A 14,828-nucleotide genomic window follows, 5' to 3' on the forward strand; every position below is an offset into this window, starting at 1 on the left:
TGTACACAGATGGCACTATATAAATAAATAAGATGCATAAATAAATATTTGATTAAAATCAAACTGCAAGCCTAAATAGGAATAGTTCCCATCTACACCTCTTCTTCTCCCCTTCCCACTGTCAACTTTACCATCTCTGTGCTAAGCTGCAGCTTATTTCATGAGATTCGGCAAAGAAAAGATTCCATTAATACCTTAGTTGTTATAGAAAATACTTGAAGAGGAAGCGGGGGAACCTAGTCATGCTGCTGCAATAATTATTGGTGCCATATTTTTATATTTGCCTTTCCACAAGGTGACATGCATAGGATTCCCATTTGGTTTCCTATCCAGGCACTGAGTATTCCTGGGTCTGCTTAGCTTCACCACAGTTGCTGCCTCCCATAACAATAAGGTCAATAAGCAGATCAACTGCAGTTCAGAGCCACCTTTTTGAAGTAATTATTCCTGCTACTTGCCCTAAAGGACCTTTCCCTTATTTATTTCCCTCCGTAAGGTCTGAGAATGTGCCTTTTCCCATTGTAATAGCAAAGGTTGTATGGAGGAACATGGACCTCTCCCACAGTGGAGCAAATTCTTTAGGGAAGGGTGTGAATCCATCTGAGGTTAAATATGTAGGGTTTTCCTTTGAAGATACTGTCAAATACATTGCCACATTGACGTGCTTTCTGCTTCTCCAGGTGTGGCCATCTGGAAGGTGACCCCAAGGAAGTGTCACCGGTCTTCACCCAGTTCATCGAATGCACCTGGCAGCTCATGCAGCAGTTTCCCTGTGCATTTGATTTTAATGAGCGCTTTCTTCTTGAAATTCATGACCACATCTATTCCTGTCAGTTTGGCAACTTCCTGGGGACCTGTCACAAGGAGCGGGAAGATCTGAAGTGAGTTGGCATTTTTCAGCATGCAGGGATAAAGATTAAGGAAGAAATTCTCTAAACCAGGGGTGAGCAACCTGCAGTCCTCAGGCCACATATGGCCCTTGGCCCAGTTACACGCTGCCCTCAGCCTAACTTCAAATGTCTCTGCATACCATCAGCTAGGATCTCTGGCATGAGCGATCTGGGCCTTCTTTGGCAGCCTGCTAGGAAGGAAGGAAGGAAGAGAGAGGAAAGCGGGTAGCAGAAAGAGAGAAAAGGGGATGGCTGAAAGAGAAAAGGGATGACCCACTCATAGTTTGTTCTGGTCCTCTGACTGCTGGGCAGCAGTCAGAGGACCAGAGCAAAATGTGGGTGGGTCATCCCTTTTCTCTGCCAACATGTGGCCCTTGACAGATTATCCATGAGGGAATGTAGCCGTCAACAGATAAAGATTGCCCACCCCTGCTCTAAACCACCCTCATCTCTAGGGGTTAATACTCAACATATATTGAGTTTGCAAAATCTCTGGTTCATTACAAACAAGCATCAGTTTGGACCTCTGTTTGTTTGAGTATTTCTTAAAAATACCTCAACACATCCCCATGTTGAGTCTATAAACTTTTGCAAACATTTTATAGATGACTTAAAAGGGGGATTGAATAAATCCATGGAGAAGAAGAGCTCTACTGATGACCATTAGACATGCTGGCCATATGGAACCTCCATATTCAGAGGCGGTGTACCTCTGAATACTGTTTGCTAGGGGCAACAGCAGAGGAGGGCTATTGCCCCCATGCCCTGCTTGTGGACTTCCCAGAAGCATCTGGTTGATAATTGTGAGAAGCAAGATACTGGACTGGATGGACCTTCAATCTGATCCAGCAGGGCTCTTACATCATGCATCATATTACTTCCACATAAGCAGTTTATAGTATGGCTGGAACTCCCATGTTGAGCCTTCAGGGCTTGTAGGAGATTTGAATAGAGGGGAAGACAGCTGATGCTCTGCACCCTTTCCCAGTGGCTTACCTCACCTTCTGTGAACTGTGGGTGCATTTCCATTCCTGCAGATACGCACACAATGGGTTGGATCCAACTCTCATGCATTCAGAAGTCCACTCATGCAGCAAGACTTCTGCTTTTGAAACAGGGCTTCCCTGTCCTCTCCTCCCCCTTGAGCCCCCCATGCGTGCCCAAGATCTGATCCAAAGGGTCCCCCAGTGCTCCAGAGTAGTTGGGGGGGCTACAGGGGGAGAGGAAATCTGTTCCCACAAACAGTTCCAGTTGGTGAAACTACAGATTACACAAACTAAGGGCCTGCTGTTGAAAATGGCAGCCCTGTATTGCTTTCTACCTGACTATAGTATGTGGTGAAATTTAGCTGTGTCTTGATGTCCTAAGTTGAAATAGTTGCAGGAGTAGAGGAACTGCCATTTTTGGTGGCAACGCCATGTCTTTGTCACTTGTGGTTCCCACCCTATGACTGGTTGGATTGCAGTTGTACTCTTTTTCTCTGAGGCACACTTCTAATTCTCTAGAAATAAGTCCCTTCATTTATATCTCCATCATCAAAGGCTTCCGCATAGCTGTATTTGGTGAGTGCTGTAATCTCTCATTTTTTTATTTGCAGAATCTTCGAGAAGACTCATTCCCTGTGGCCTTTCCTTCTCCAGAAGAAGCAAGAATTCAGAAATCCACTCTATAAGGGATTCACAGCTTACAAGGAACTTCAGCCCAACACTCTGCCTTTCAGTTTTCAGTAAGTTGGTTATTGGGGAAAATAGAGAGCTTTGATCCTGGTGTCTTTAAACCACTTATGTCCAAAACATGGAACTATGGTTTAACGTTGGTTTACTATAAAGGACCTTAAACCATAGTTTGATCTATGAGTTGAAGTCCAAAACTTCTGGAGAAGGCTGGTCTATTCTGAGTTGGCAGTAGCACTGCAGGTTCTCAAGCAGAGAACGGTTTTTCCCATCACCTGTGAGTTTTAATGTGAGGGCTTGAACTTGGGACAAGTAATGTGCTCTAGTTCAGAGCCACGGCCCCTCCAGACTTGTACATTAAGATAAAAAAACGCAATTCAAAACTATTCAGATCGGCAGACATGAGCCCCCAAAGCTTTTTGGAATTTCCATACTCTTCTTGCCTGCCAAAAGGCAGGCAGAGCTGTAGCCAGGTGATTCACAACTGAAAAGGCCCTTTTTCTCATGCCCTCTCGCCGTGCCTTTGGCAGTGAGACATGGAGCTGAGCATCCAGTGCTGATCTTGGTGCTGGGGTAGATTAATAGGCTGCTGAGTGTCAAGATTTTTTGTAATAACAGTGTTGCTTTTTAAGTATTTGTGACTACAGAAGTGAAAAGTAAACAAAGCAAATTTATTCTGAACTGCGCCTCTTTCTACCAGGTTTGTCCAACTCCTGTTTGGGGGAGCAAGGACCAATGTGTTGTAGCTAAAATCATAAGATTGTCTTCCTTTAAAAGGAAAAAAGAAAGGATTCTTGCATCCTCCCTCCCTTTTTTACAAATCCTAATATTTCAGAGGTCTCTAAATTATTCTGTCTCCTTGAGGTTCTGGTGTGGCATGTATAACCGGTTTGATAAAGGGATGCACCCAAAGCAATGTGTGTTGGATCATCTTCTTGGCTGCACCAGCCAGAAATCGGAGTTGGAAGATGTTGTCACTGAGCTGGAAAATGTGAGTAGTGCACAGCAATGAGATAATGTTCAGAAAAAGGAAATCTAGTAATCCAGCTTTAATAATCTAGTCTATGCTATAATAATATGACTGGGATAGGATGGTGGGGTTGCTTTTCACTGGGAGGCAGGTGCAGAATTACCACATTGGGACCAGAGAAGCAAAAGGATCTCAGCTGAACTGGATTGATGGCAAAATATGTGAAGTTGTGTTCACTTGCTCCACATTTTGTATTGCCTCTGCGCATGTCAGCATCCCAGTTTCCAGAGCAGTAAATCGAGCTCTTCCTACTGGTGAAAAGATGACACAAATTCTGTGCTCAGAAATCAAGGCTTTAGTTCCTTGGTTTTGGTTGGAAGCAGAGCATATTGGAGATCCAGTTGGAAAGATGTGGTAATGCTGTTGTGGTTAGACAGCCCAGTTGCAGTAGAGCTCCTCTAAGAACATAAAAATTTCCCCACAGAAGCAGACCAAAGTTCCATCTAATCCAGCAGCTAGAGCAACCAGTCAGATATCACAATGCACGACATGAAGGTTTTGGCAATCTCACAGCACCTCTTTGCTCAAAGATCCACTGTCCTTGCACATATAGGTTCTGGTTCACTTTTGTGACCTACTGATAGTCCTTGATAGCGCAATTGTCCAAGACTTTCTTTAATCCTTAAAAGCAGCCACCTGAGTTCTTATTTATATCCTGCCTTTCTTCCAAAGACCTCAAGGTGGCATATATTGTCTCCCCCTTCCATTTTACCTTCATAACAACGCTGTGAGGTAGGTTATTTTGAGAGGGTAAGTGTCAGCTTGTCAGCCCAAAGTCAGCTTGTGAGTTTCATGGTTGAGTGGGGATTTGAACCTGGGTCTCCCCAGTTCTCTCCGTGCACTCTTAACCGCTACACTATACTGGCTGCCTAACTTAGTGGCCGTCACCACATTTTGTGGCAGTGTATTCTAATAGCTAATAATCTGTCATGAGATGCAACCCTTTCTCGGTATGCTACAAATCAACTTAATGGGATGTTCCCAACTTCTGCTAATAAGAGAGAGGGAAATGCATTTCTGCAATGCTCTCCACGCCTTCATAATTCTACAAATTTGCACTGAGCTTACATATCCCCAAAATGTTACCCTTCAGTGCGGAGGTTGATGTAGGAGGTTGCTACAGTGCCTTGATGGTTTCTCATAATACCCATTTTGGGAAGGGGTGACAGGAATTGGACACACTCTTCTAAATATGGCCACATCCTAGATGTGTTTACAAAGACATTATACTACTGGCTGTTTTATTTTCAGGCACGCTTCTACTAATCCCTAGCCCTGAGGTCTTTCTTTATTCAACATGAATTCAGATTTGTCTTCTTCTGTTTCTGAACAATAAGACATATGGCCATGATCCAAAGAGATACTTTAGATGTGCCCAAGAGCTTAGCCATGCCCAGTTGGAATGGTAGATGCCAAACCATCTTGCAAACTGTTTTAAAAACATCTCTCCATTTTCAAAAGATTTGCCATGAGGCAAGGGAAGGGTGTTGGTGTTAAGAAACACAAGCCCATAGCCTCCTTTGGCACATGGAACTAGTTGCCCAGTTCTTGGGCGGGGGGGTGGGCAGGGAGGGGATTGGGCATGGACAAAATGTGCTGTCCAAGCCCAGCTCCTTCTTTTAGCAGGCCCACGTTTGCGCCTGCTCTCTGCTGCCAAAGAAGTTCCTTGATTATATTTATTTATTTAGACTATTTCTATCCCACTCCTCAGCCAAAAAAAGTCTCCCTAAAACATAGTGGCTTGCAATCATTAAAAAAGACAGTCCCTACCTGAAGGCATACAGTCTAAAAAGTCACGACAAACAAGGAACAGGGCATGGGGAGGGAAGAGGAAAAAATTAAGTAGCCTGTCAACAGGGCTGGTGGAATGGCCCTGCTTCCCCTCTCATCTCCTGCAGGAGGGCAGTCCAGCTGGAGCAGGTCCTGATGTTTCGTTTGTCTGCTCTTGCCTCTCTCACTCTGTATAGGAAAGGCATGCCTACACAGCATAAGAATGTAAGAAGAGCCATGCTGGTCCATCTAGCCCAGCATTCTGATCACGCAGTGGCCTATCAGATGCCCGTGGGAAGCCCACAAGCAGGTCATGAATACAATAGCACCCTCCCACTTGTGTTCCCCCGCAATGGGTGTGCATAGGCATACTGCCTCTGATATTGGAGGTAATATGTAGACATTATGACTAGGAGTCCTTGATAGCCTTATCATCCATGAATTTGTATAACACCCTTTTAAAGGTGTCCAAGTTGGTGGCCATCCCTACATTTAGGGGAGCGAACGCCATAGTTTAACTATGCGCTGTGTGAAGAAGTACTTCCTTTTTTTTGTCCTGAATCTCCCACCATTCATCTTGGATGAGCCTGGGTTCTAGTATTATGAGAGAGGCAGAAACACTTCTCCTTATCCATTTTCTTCACACCATGCAGAATTGCATATGTCTGTACCATATACCTTTGTATATGGAGGTTTTGGTGGGAGGCTAGTGTCATTCCAGTTTCCCTGCTATTTTCCTGCCAGATTAGGAGGCCTCAGCGATTGTTAGAGTGTGCTCCTACCCCACTGCCACATGTTTGTGCCTTTGGGGTCCACATGCAGACACTGAATTTTAGAAATAGATAGCAAGTGGTCCCAAGAGTCACAGTTGCTTGTTTCCCCCCATTGTGGCAAACTGGCCATACATTCCTACCTTTTGCTTTCTATTTCTTTAGTTAATTACTCTAGTAATTGCCGGGGGCGGGGGGGTTAGTAGCCTTTGGTGAAGGACTTCAGCCAGAGTCTACCAGATTATCCCTATGGACATGTTTAATTGACAGAACTTGAAAAGGTTACTGAGGTAAGGATTCCCATTGTAAAAGCAATGCTAACTCTTCCACAACAAGACTTCTTCTATCCCAATCCTGCCAATTTGTGACCTGTTGAGCCACATCATGGCTTGGCATCTCCCTGTTTTTGTAATCCTAGGCAGGCAGCAAAACCAAGAGAATTATAAAGGTCCTGGTGGGCTGTTTTTGGTGGGTCATAATTTCGGCTTTAATCATGCTTTTCACTGATTGACTGGGACAAGTTATGGTTAATACATGAGATCTCCCAGTAAGTAGCTAATATTGGCTAGGCACTGAAGTGCCATTGGCTCTAGTCCTCCGTCCTACCTACCTAAAGGTTAACAAAGTTGCTCCAGGCTTTTAAGAATTGACCCTTGTAAATTCAGTGACACTCGGCCTGAGGCTCTTGCATTAGCTTTTTGCTTCTAATGGTTGATCCCTCTCTACCAATACAGAAGTTGCCTCTCATAGGTGGACCCCTGCCGGATGAGATTTCTGTCTTATCCAAAATCGTAACTGCTTCGACCAGCTGCTCAAACTCCCCAATGGTCAACACTCCCCAGGACTATGAGAGTGAGGAGGCCCCTGTGCTGCTGGCCAATGGCACTATAGCAGGGAAAGATGGTGATGGACCAGATCGACAGCTGAAGAGCACAGAGAGTCTCGTTAATCCCCTTGACATTCCAGATGGTGACAGCACAGCCTCCACCAACGGGACCATGCAGTCTGCAGGAGATCTCCATGACCATTGAACTGATCTGCGCATCTGCTGTGAGAGCCATAGGAAGGTGGCAATAAAGCCTGCAAGACCTGTGGCCAGATGCTGGGAGAGTCACTCCACCCACGTATGGCTTTGTGTTGTGTTCTTTGAAAACAGGGGAAGGAGGCTGCTGTTTTGAGGCTTTCAGGAGCAACCCAGAGGTAGGGCGTGGGCCTGAGGTTTGGGGTGCTGCAGATTGGGACTCAACATACCTGCCAAAACAGCCACAGATGCTCCTTTTCCGGTGACAGTACAGCCCGTCCTCCCACCATCCACACATTTCTTCCGTTACTGGCTTCTGAGGCAGGCGGCCTTCTAAGAAGTGGGGGGATGAAAATGTCACACAGTATACGTGGAATCTAAAGCAGTGTGAACTAGTGGTAAAAGGATGTAAATGTCTAAAGAGGCTTTTCTTGGCTGGCTTATGACACCTTGCATGGGAATTCCATTTTGTGGCAATACTGGGTTAAATTTTGTTGGCCCTGCACATATTTTTGTAAGTAGCTGTGCCTTTTAATTTTTTAAAAAAACATGGAGATTCTTGTTATGTCCAGCCATTGGCAATGTGATACTTTATTATTGTGATATGTGGCTGTAATGTGCAAGTGCGTGGTGATCTTTTTTGGATCAATAACTTTTTTTTTTTTTAAGCAACAACTGTTTTGAACCTGCCATTGCTGTCTTGCTGATAGTTATCTCTTTATCAATGTTAATGGTCTTGAATGATCTCACAGTACATAGATGAATTGGCAATAGAGACTGTGGTCATAGCTCTTAAAGCAGCTACAGGCAGTCTTAACTGCTCAGTAATGCCTCATTTGGCTTTCCCTCTGTTCCAGGGCCCCTATTTCAGTCACTAACTAGGCTACTGAGCATCTTTGCTGGTGTAGGAGAGGGCAGACTGCACTCCACTCCACCACACAGATAACATAATGTGTGACACAGAAACCTTATCACACAAACACCTGATTCTCAAAATCTTCCTGCCCCCTCCTCGAAGGGGAAGAATTTCATGAACTGGGTGTCCACATGGAGTGCCAGCATCATACGTGATACATACATGGAGTGGAGGAGGGCGGTCTGTATCCATGCTTCCAACACGCGAAGTCTCGCCAGCTCTTTAAATATCTGATCTTAGCCAAAGTGTTTCTCTTAACACACTTGAAACAAAAAGGAACTTGGGTTTCCCATTTCGCATCTTGGGAAGTGCTTTCTGCCAATAACAAAGCATCTCTCAGAATGAAGAAAATACAAGGCCCGTGCATGTGGCAATTCCAGTTTCAAACTTATCAGTAATAACATATGCATTATGCTTCTCGATCCCTAATAAATGGCATGCTCTTCCTCTGAGTGAATTTGACACCATTTTGGAGAAAACCTCTCTCACCCCTAGAATTCTATGAAATGAGAAGTAGGTGGTGGTGGGCTCCAAAAATGTCAAAAATGTGGTGGTGGGCTCCAAAAACCGGTGAAAGAGGTGGTTGGTGAAATCTTGGTCCAATTGGAAGTGTTCCCGATTGGACCAAGAATTACAGATTTGAACTGACTCATTAGAGCTTACAAATAAGTAGGGAACCTTAATAACTACAAGGAAGGAAAAAAACATTTGCACTTGCTAAGCAGTCATTTTCCCTAAATCACCAACAAACCGTATAGCATCCTACATGTATATTTTACTCCTTCCTTCTTGGGCCTTTGTTGCCTCAAGTGGATCAAATCAGAGCAGTATTCTTTGGATTCTTCTGTACTTAAGTGAGGAAATGAGGTTCCAGAGAGGAAAGCATCTCTGCGTGATGATATGGTGGTGTGAGTGTCTCTTCCAAACAGTTCTTCAGTTGCCATTTTGAGCTAATTTTCAGGATTGTATGTTATATAAACTGTACATCTAAAATATTGTTCTGCTTTGTGAAAAGTATCTGCTCTTTTCCTTTCCGAATAACATCTTTGGGACCAACCTGGCATTTTCTCAAGAATGTGCAAGATTGGCAGACTGCATTTATTGTGCCAAGTCAATCTGCTCTGCTCTTCTAATAGACATTCCTTTAAGAACCTCTCTTCCTGCTTGGACAAGAGCATTCTGCCCTTCTTCCTCTTAGCCTTGCTGATCAAAAATTCATTAGCAACTTGCTGCTAGAGAAGATGCAAAGCTTCCACAACACTGCATATCTACCTACCCTATTTGCTTCTTGGCCTGCTGATTTAAAAATCATTTTAAAAATCTTTGCTTTCAGAATGTGAAAAAGGGAAGAAACCTCAGGGCTTAAAACACTGTTATAATAAGCACAGGGTCTTGATAGAGATGGTAGATATAGCACATACATACAATTATTAGCAAGTAAATGCGTGGCCAAATATATTGATGTTAATCTATGTGCACTGAAAAGTCACACATGTTGTAGTTCTTTCCCTGTAGAGAACTTAACTTTTTATTCTTATGCCATTATTAAAAAGAAATACAAATCTTTATGCAGAAAACAAATTATGCATATATATCTTGTAGAAGTAAAATATTCCAGTCAAATATAAAATGGCAGGTGAAAAAAATTAAATTATAGATTCATATCAACCCACACCATACACACCAAAATCTTCTAACAGTGGTATATAGCATACACCAAGCTTTTCCATTTAAATCTTAACATAGAGTTTAATATGTTCTAAAAAGAACTTGCTGTCTTCATAATTACAAGGCATATGTTATCTGACCTGCATGAAAAGTAATTTGAATAGAAAACACCATTGATAACTAATTCGGTCTTGTGAACGAACTGTAATTGCAATCCTTAAAGCTGTTTCATTAGTCCTAAACATACTTACTTGTGCGTAAGCCCAAGTGAACTCAGTGGGACTTACCTCTGAGCAGATTGCGCTATTGTGAATGCACTTAAAGCTTTGCAAGCTTGATAGAGATTTTGGATTTCTGCCATTAAGCCTGAAGTATCAATCTTAACTCTATTTTCCTTAAATCTTTTATAACTACCTGCACATCTTGATTCTACAGTAGCCCGAGTTAATGCTTTTCTTCTTCCAAGTCTGATCAGTTTCTCTAAAAATATAACCTTCTGTTCCTTCAGGGCCACCTCTTACATTTTATTTTTCCCTTTCATATTATCTAGGTCCTCGGTTCGCATAATCCTCTCTAGTGTAATTACATTTATCAGTGCTGTAGTCTTGCTCTCCAATCCTTTCTAGTCTCTCATCCAGTTTTTTTAATCCTCATTTTTAAAAAAGATGCAGTGTTTATCTTTCTAAAGCTCTAACCTCAATGAACTGTAAAGAAAAGTGTGAATTTTTAAATAGGGGTGCTTACAAAATTCACCCCAACTGAATCTCTCCCAGGATCAATTTTGGGATTCCAAATTACTTTAAATTTAACAGGAGTGGCACTGATGCATCATTAATCTACCATTTTTTATTTTCAGACTTTGTTCAGTCTCCCATGCATATGCAGTTGGCCCCAGTTTTCAGTTTTTTCTCCTTACATGGAAACAGACTAGAGTGTATGTGTATTGCTTCGAACACAGTACAAAAAGGACATAATAGACCGAGATATTTTCGCCCCACTTTAATTTAATCAATCTGCACATGCAACCACATCCAAATTCCATTTTACACTGATTTAATTGACATACATATGCATTGGTGCGTATTGGTCACATAGCAGACCAAATCAAAACGGGAGATATCTCCCAACCCTTAGAGATATAGCAACAAAACCACTGGGCTGGGCTTATTGGTGATAATAAATATACATAGAACAGGATCTAATAATAAAAAAATTATGTAGTTAAAAAGTATATACATGAAAACAATAAGAAAAAATACACTATTGTGCTGTAAAGAAACATACATCAAACCAATAAGGGAGAATACAATGTTGTTGTGTTATAAAGGCCTAACCGTACCAAAAATAACCAGTACTCTCCCTTATTGTATTCTCCCTTACTGGTCTGATGTATTCTTTCTTATTGTTTTTTATGTATATACTTTTTAACTTCATAGATTAAAAAAATATATTATTAGAGCCTGTTCTATTCATATTTATTATCAACAGTTAAGCCCAGCCCAGTTGTTTTGTTGATGTCACATGTAAGAAGAGGAAAGATGTGAGCTAAAAACTGCAGCAAACTGTGCCTGCTCCAATTCTAAAATTAATTTTAGGAATTCTCCCAAGATCAAACTAAAAGGCAGGCAGAGCTGAGCAAATTTGTTAAACAAGAATAGAATAGAGGAAATGTGCTCATCCCAAATTTGAATGGTTTTAACTGGTGTCGTGAAATGAAGTCTGTTTGGGGTTGGTGGTGGAGTGATGTTGCCTAATTCGTATCATAATGAATTTCTTTTCTGGTGTATTCTTTCATGTTTGTCCTCAAGTGATCTTTTGTTTTGCGCGACTTCATTAAAAGGTGTATTATGCAGGGATTGGGATATTCCTTTTGCATCAGGAGTGCAAAACCTCCGGCCTTTCTGATGTCCTGATCCGGCTTTCAGGATTCCCCAGTTGGCCCCACTCCCTTCCCCCCCAACCACAGAACATTGGGTGGTTTCCTAGCTTTTATGCAGTTTTCCCCCATTCTAAAAGGTTGCAGTGCCTCTCCTGAGGCTTAGTTACTGGCAGTGAGAGCACTAAGCTAAAGCATGCTGGTATTTTGGCCCCACCCCTTTTGCCTTAGGCCCCGCCCGCCACTAGGATGCAGCCCCTGAGAGCTTCTCCAAAATGGAATTTGGCCCTCAGGCTGAAAAAAGTTCTGCACCCGTGTTTTACACTTTGGAAAAAGATTCCATCGTGTCTGCCTCTGACATATTCAAAGGAGATTCAAAGGTTTCATCCTCTGCCTTCTCCTGGACTTGATTAGTGGAGACTTTCCCTTCTGGCTTAGAAGTGATTTGTTAATAAACTGCTGATATGTTGATTATTTTTTGGATTTTTTGTTTAAGGGAGTCATTTAATGGCAGCATATGAAATTACGAACTGTTCAAAATGTATTCTAGAGCTATCTTCAGTTGCCACTTCTAAAGCTTTTTAACGAATATTTTGTGTGAGAGCTTATATCTCAGGCTTCACTAAGACCGCAGTCCTATGCATGCCTTCCTGGTAGTAAGTGCCTTTCAATTCAATGGGATGTACTTCTGAGTAAACATGCAGAGCAGGTGTGAGCAAAATGTGGGCTGCATGTGGCCCACATAGCCCCCCAGTGCACCCCCTCAAAATTCAGGGGGTTCTGAAAACGTCAAAAACAAAACACATTTATAAATAAAATGACACCTGGAGTTGCTACAGAACACCAAAAGGGTCAAATTAGCAAGCAAGCTAATTTTGACCTTTGGGGCACTCCGTAACTGCTCCTGACACTATTTTGTTTTCGTTTTTTGTTTGTTTTCCTCCCCCCACCCCATTTTTGGCACCCACGGGGAGTTGCCCACCCCTGATGCAGAGGGTCAGCTTGCAAGTCATTTTTCCAAAGCTGTATCATGTCCTAACTAAAACAACCTGATAAGCAGATCTGCTGTAGCTTTTTCTTTCTCTTCACATGACATTTGTCAAAGATATGTGTATTTCTGGAGGGTTCTTTGCATGTGGACAAATGTACTAGTTCTAAAGAGGTAGCCTATATTCACCTAAATTTCTGTACCAGCTATGAACTGGCACAGGTAACAGATATGCAACCAATTCTACACAGGCCAGCCTTGAGATGGGTTAAGGCCAAAGAAAAATAGAATTATTTTCAGCAGTACAGTCTCTACTTTTGTATGTATGATCTGCATGCTAACAATCCACATCCACTTGAATGTACAAAGTCACGTACACTGATATATATGATGCATTAACAAGCAAGGTGAATTATTTCTTTGGACTGCATTATGCAGTTCTGCTCCCTGGCAGTCAGGTCTTTTACGGATTACCTGGTTATGAGCAGCATTTTCCATGTCAAGAACAAAAATCAGAAAGCTGTTGAAAGCACCACGATATGTCCTTGGGCTTCCTCTGTCAGATATAATTGGCTTCCTACTGTGGCACCGAGCAGAGCTTCATTTTGTTAAAGCTCTTACCTGCTGCTAAAAATAGTGGTTTGGGACAAATGTCCTTGTTCAGTAATGTCTACCTAAGCTAGCCATGCATACGTTCCATGGGGCTCCTTTCCGCAGCGGATGGGGGTGGCAGCCTTGTCACACCAACCAGGTCTTTTTAGGGCTTGAACTCCCCACGCACACCTGGTGCCTTCCTGTTATTTTGGACTACAACTCCCAGCATTCCTGCCCATTGGCCATGCTGGCTGAGGCTGTTGGGAGCTGGAAGTCCAAAAGGTTGGGGAAGACTTCTCTAGCTCTTTTCTTCCCCCTTCCCATCACTGTTATTCTTGGCAGCTGCTGATGCCTCCGTCTGACTCTCGTTATACTGGGAATGCCATCACATGGGGGAAAGAATAAATGAATAACCCCCTCCACCATCATGGCTGCCACCATGAGCACAAGACAGGTGGAAGGTCAGGTGTGTGATCCTCCTGCTGATAGGGATGTACGAAAGGCAGTTACCTTTCGCGGATTATGTTTATGGTTGGGGGGGAGGCGCTCCATCCCTCCCCCTGGAATCCTTGCCGGGGGCGGGGGGAGGCGCTCCGTTCCTCCTCCCCCCCGGAATCCTGGCCGGCCAGCTGTGCTCCGCAGGGATTCTGCGGAGCCGCCAGCCAGCTCCACCAGCAGCCGGACATCCGGCTGCTGGCTAGCAGGGACGCAAATGGCGGCGGCCGTAGGCACCACCGTTTGCGTCCCTGCAGTCAGCTGTGATAGGCTACATAAATGTTTATGTAGCCTATCACGGCTGACTTAAAAAAAAAAAAAGCGCATACGCAAATGGTGGTGGCCACGGCCGCCGCCATTTGCGTTCCTTATTTTGGCACGTCTTAGTCTACGTAAACATTTACGTAGACTAAGACGGCGAAAATAAGGGGAACGCAAATAGCGTAGCCTATCACGGTTTTTTTTAAACCTAGCCATGATAGGCTACGTAAATCTTTACATAGCCTATCACTTTTTGTTTTTGTTTTAAACTGGAAATGGCGGCGGTGGCAGCCGGTCAGAAGACCAGCAGCCGCCGCCGCCGCCGCCAGGAAGATCTGCCCAAGGTAAGTCTCGTCCCGGGGGGGTGGGGGGGCAGGTTGTTCCGCCACCGTTTTCAGGGGGCCAAATGCGCTGGCATTTGGCCTCCCCGAGATCCATGGCAGAATTTTCGTACATCCCTACCTGCTGGTTAACACTGCCATAGCAAAGTGAGTGTCTGTTGACTTCTTGCTCATGATCAGTGGGTGGATTCAGGTGACCTGATGTCACATGGAAGCCATTGGCCTTCTTGCAGAGCACCTCCTGCATCCAGGTGAAGGGTCACCACCTGTAGTGGCAAGCAGTGAAGCTGACCTTACCACCCTCTCACTGCCATATGGAAGCAGGCATAACGTGGGCAATGGGCAAAATAAAGTTGGGTTCATTACTGCAGACCCCACCCGTTGCGTGCAGAACAGCCGTATGGTGCCATGACTTCCATTCACTGTGCTGCTCCATGTGTCAGGTGGAACTGAAGTTAACTCCAGCAAGGGAAGACAGGTGGCCTTTGCAATGCGAGGAGGGTTTGAGCCCATTCCCCATCTCTTGCTGAACATG

General features: G+C 43.7%; 1 protein-coding gene across 2 annotated transcripts in view; it reads left to right on the top strand.

Moving 5' to 3' along the window:
• Positions 1-14,072, top strand: part of MTMR8 (myotubularin related protein 8) — a 47,102-nt gene extending 33,030 nt beyond the window's left edge. For both annotated transcript variants that reach the window (XM_084814168.1, XM_084814170.1), the window contains exons 11-14: positions 681-881; positions 2,488-2,616; positions 3,428-3,554; positions 6,868-14,072. In XM_084814168.1, coding sequence (XP_084670294.1) covers positions 681-881; positions 2,488-2,616; positions 3,428-3,554; positions 6,868-7,164 — 754 coding nt within the window. In that variant the 3' untranslated portion in view covers positions 7,165-14,072. The remainder of the gene's footprint in view (positions 1-680; positions 882-2,487; positions 2,617-3,427; positions 3,555-6,867) is intronic.
• Positions 14,073-14,828: the final 756 nt, after the last annotated feature.

This window comes from Heloderma suspectum, chromosome 9 (assembly GCF_057233095.1).
Source record: "Heloderma suspectum isolate Gila_16-S chromosome 9, 16-S_ref, whole genome shotgun sequence".
Classification (NCBI taxonomy): domain Eukaryota; kingdom Metazoa; phylum Chordata; class Lepidosauria; order Squamata; family Helodermatidae; genus Heloderma; species Heloderma suspectum.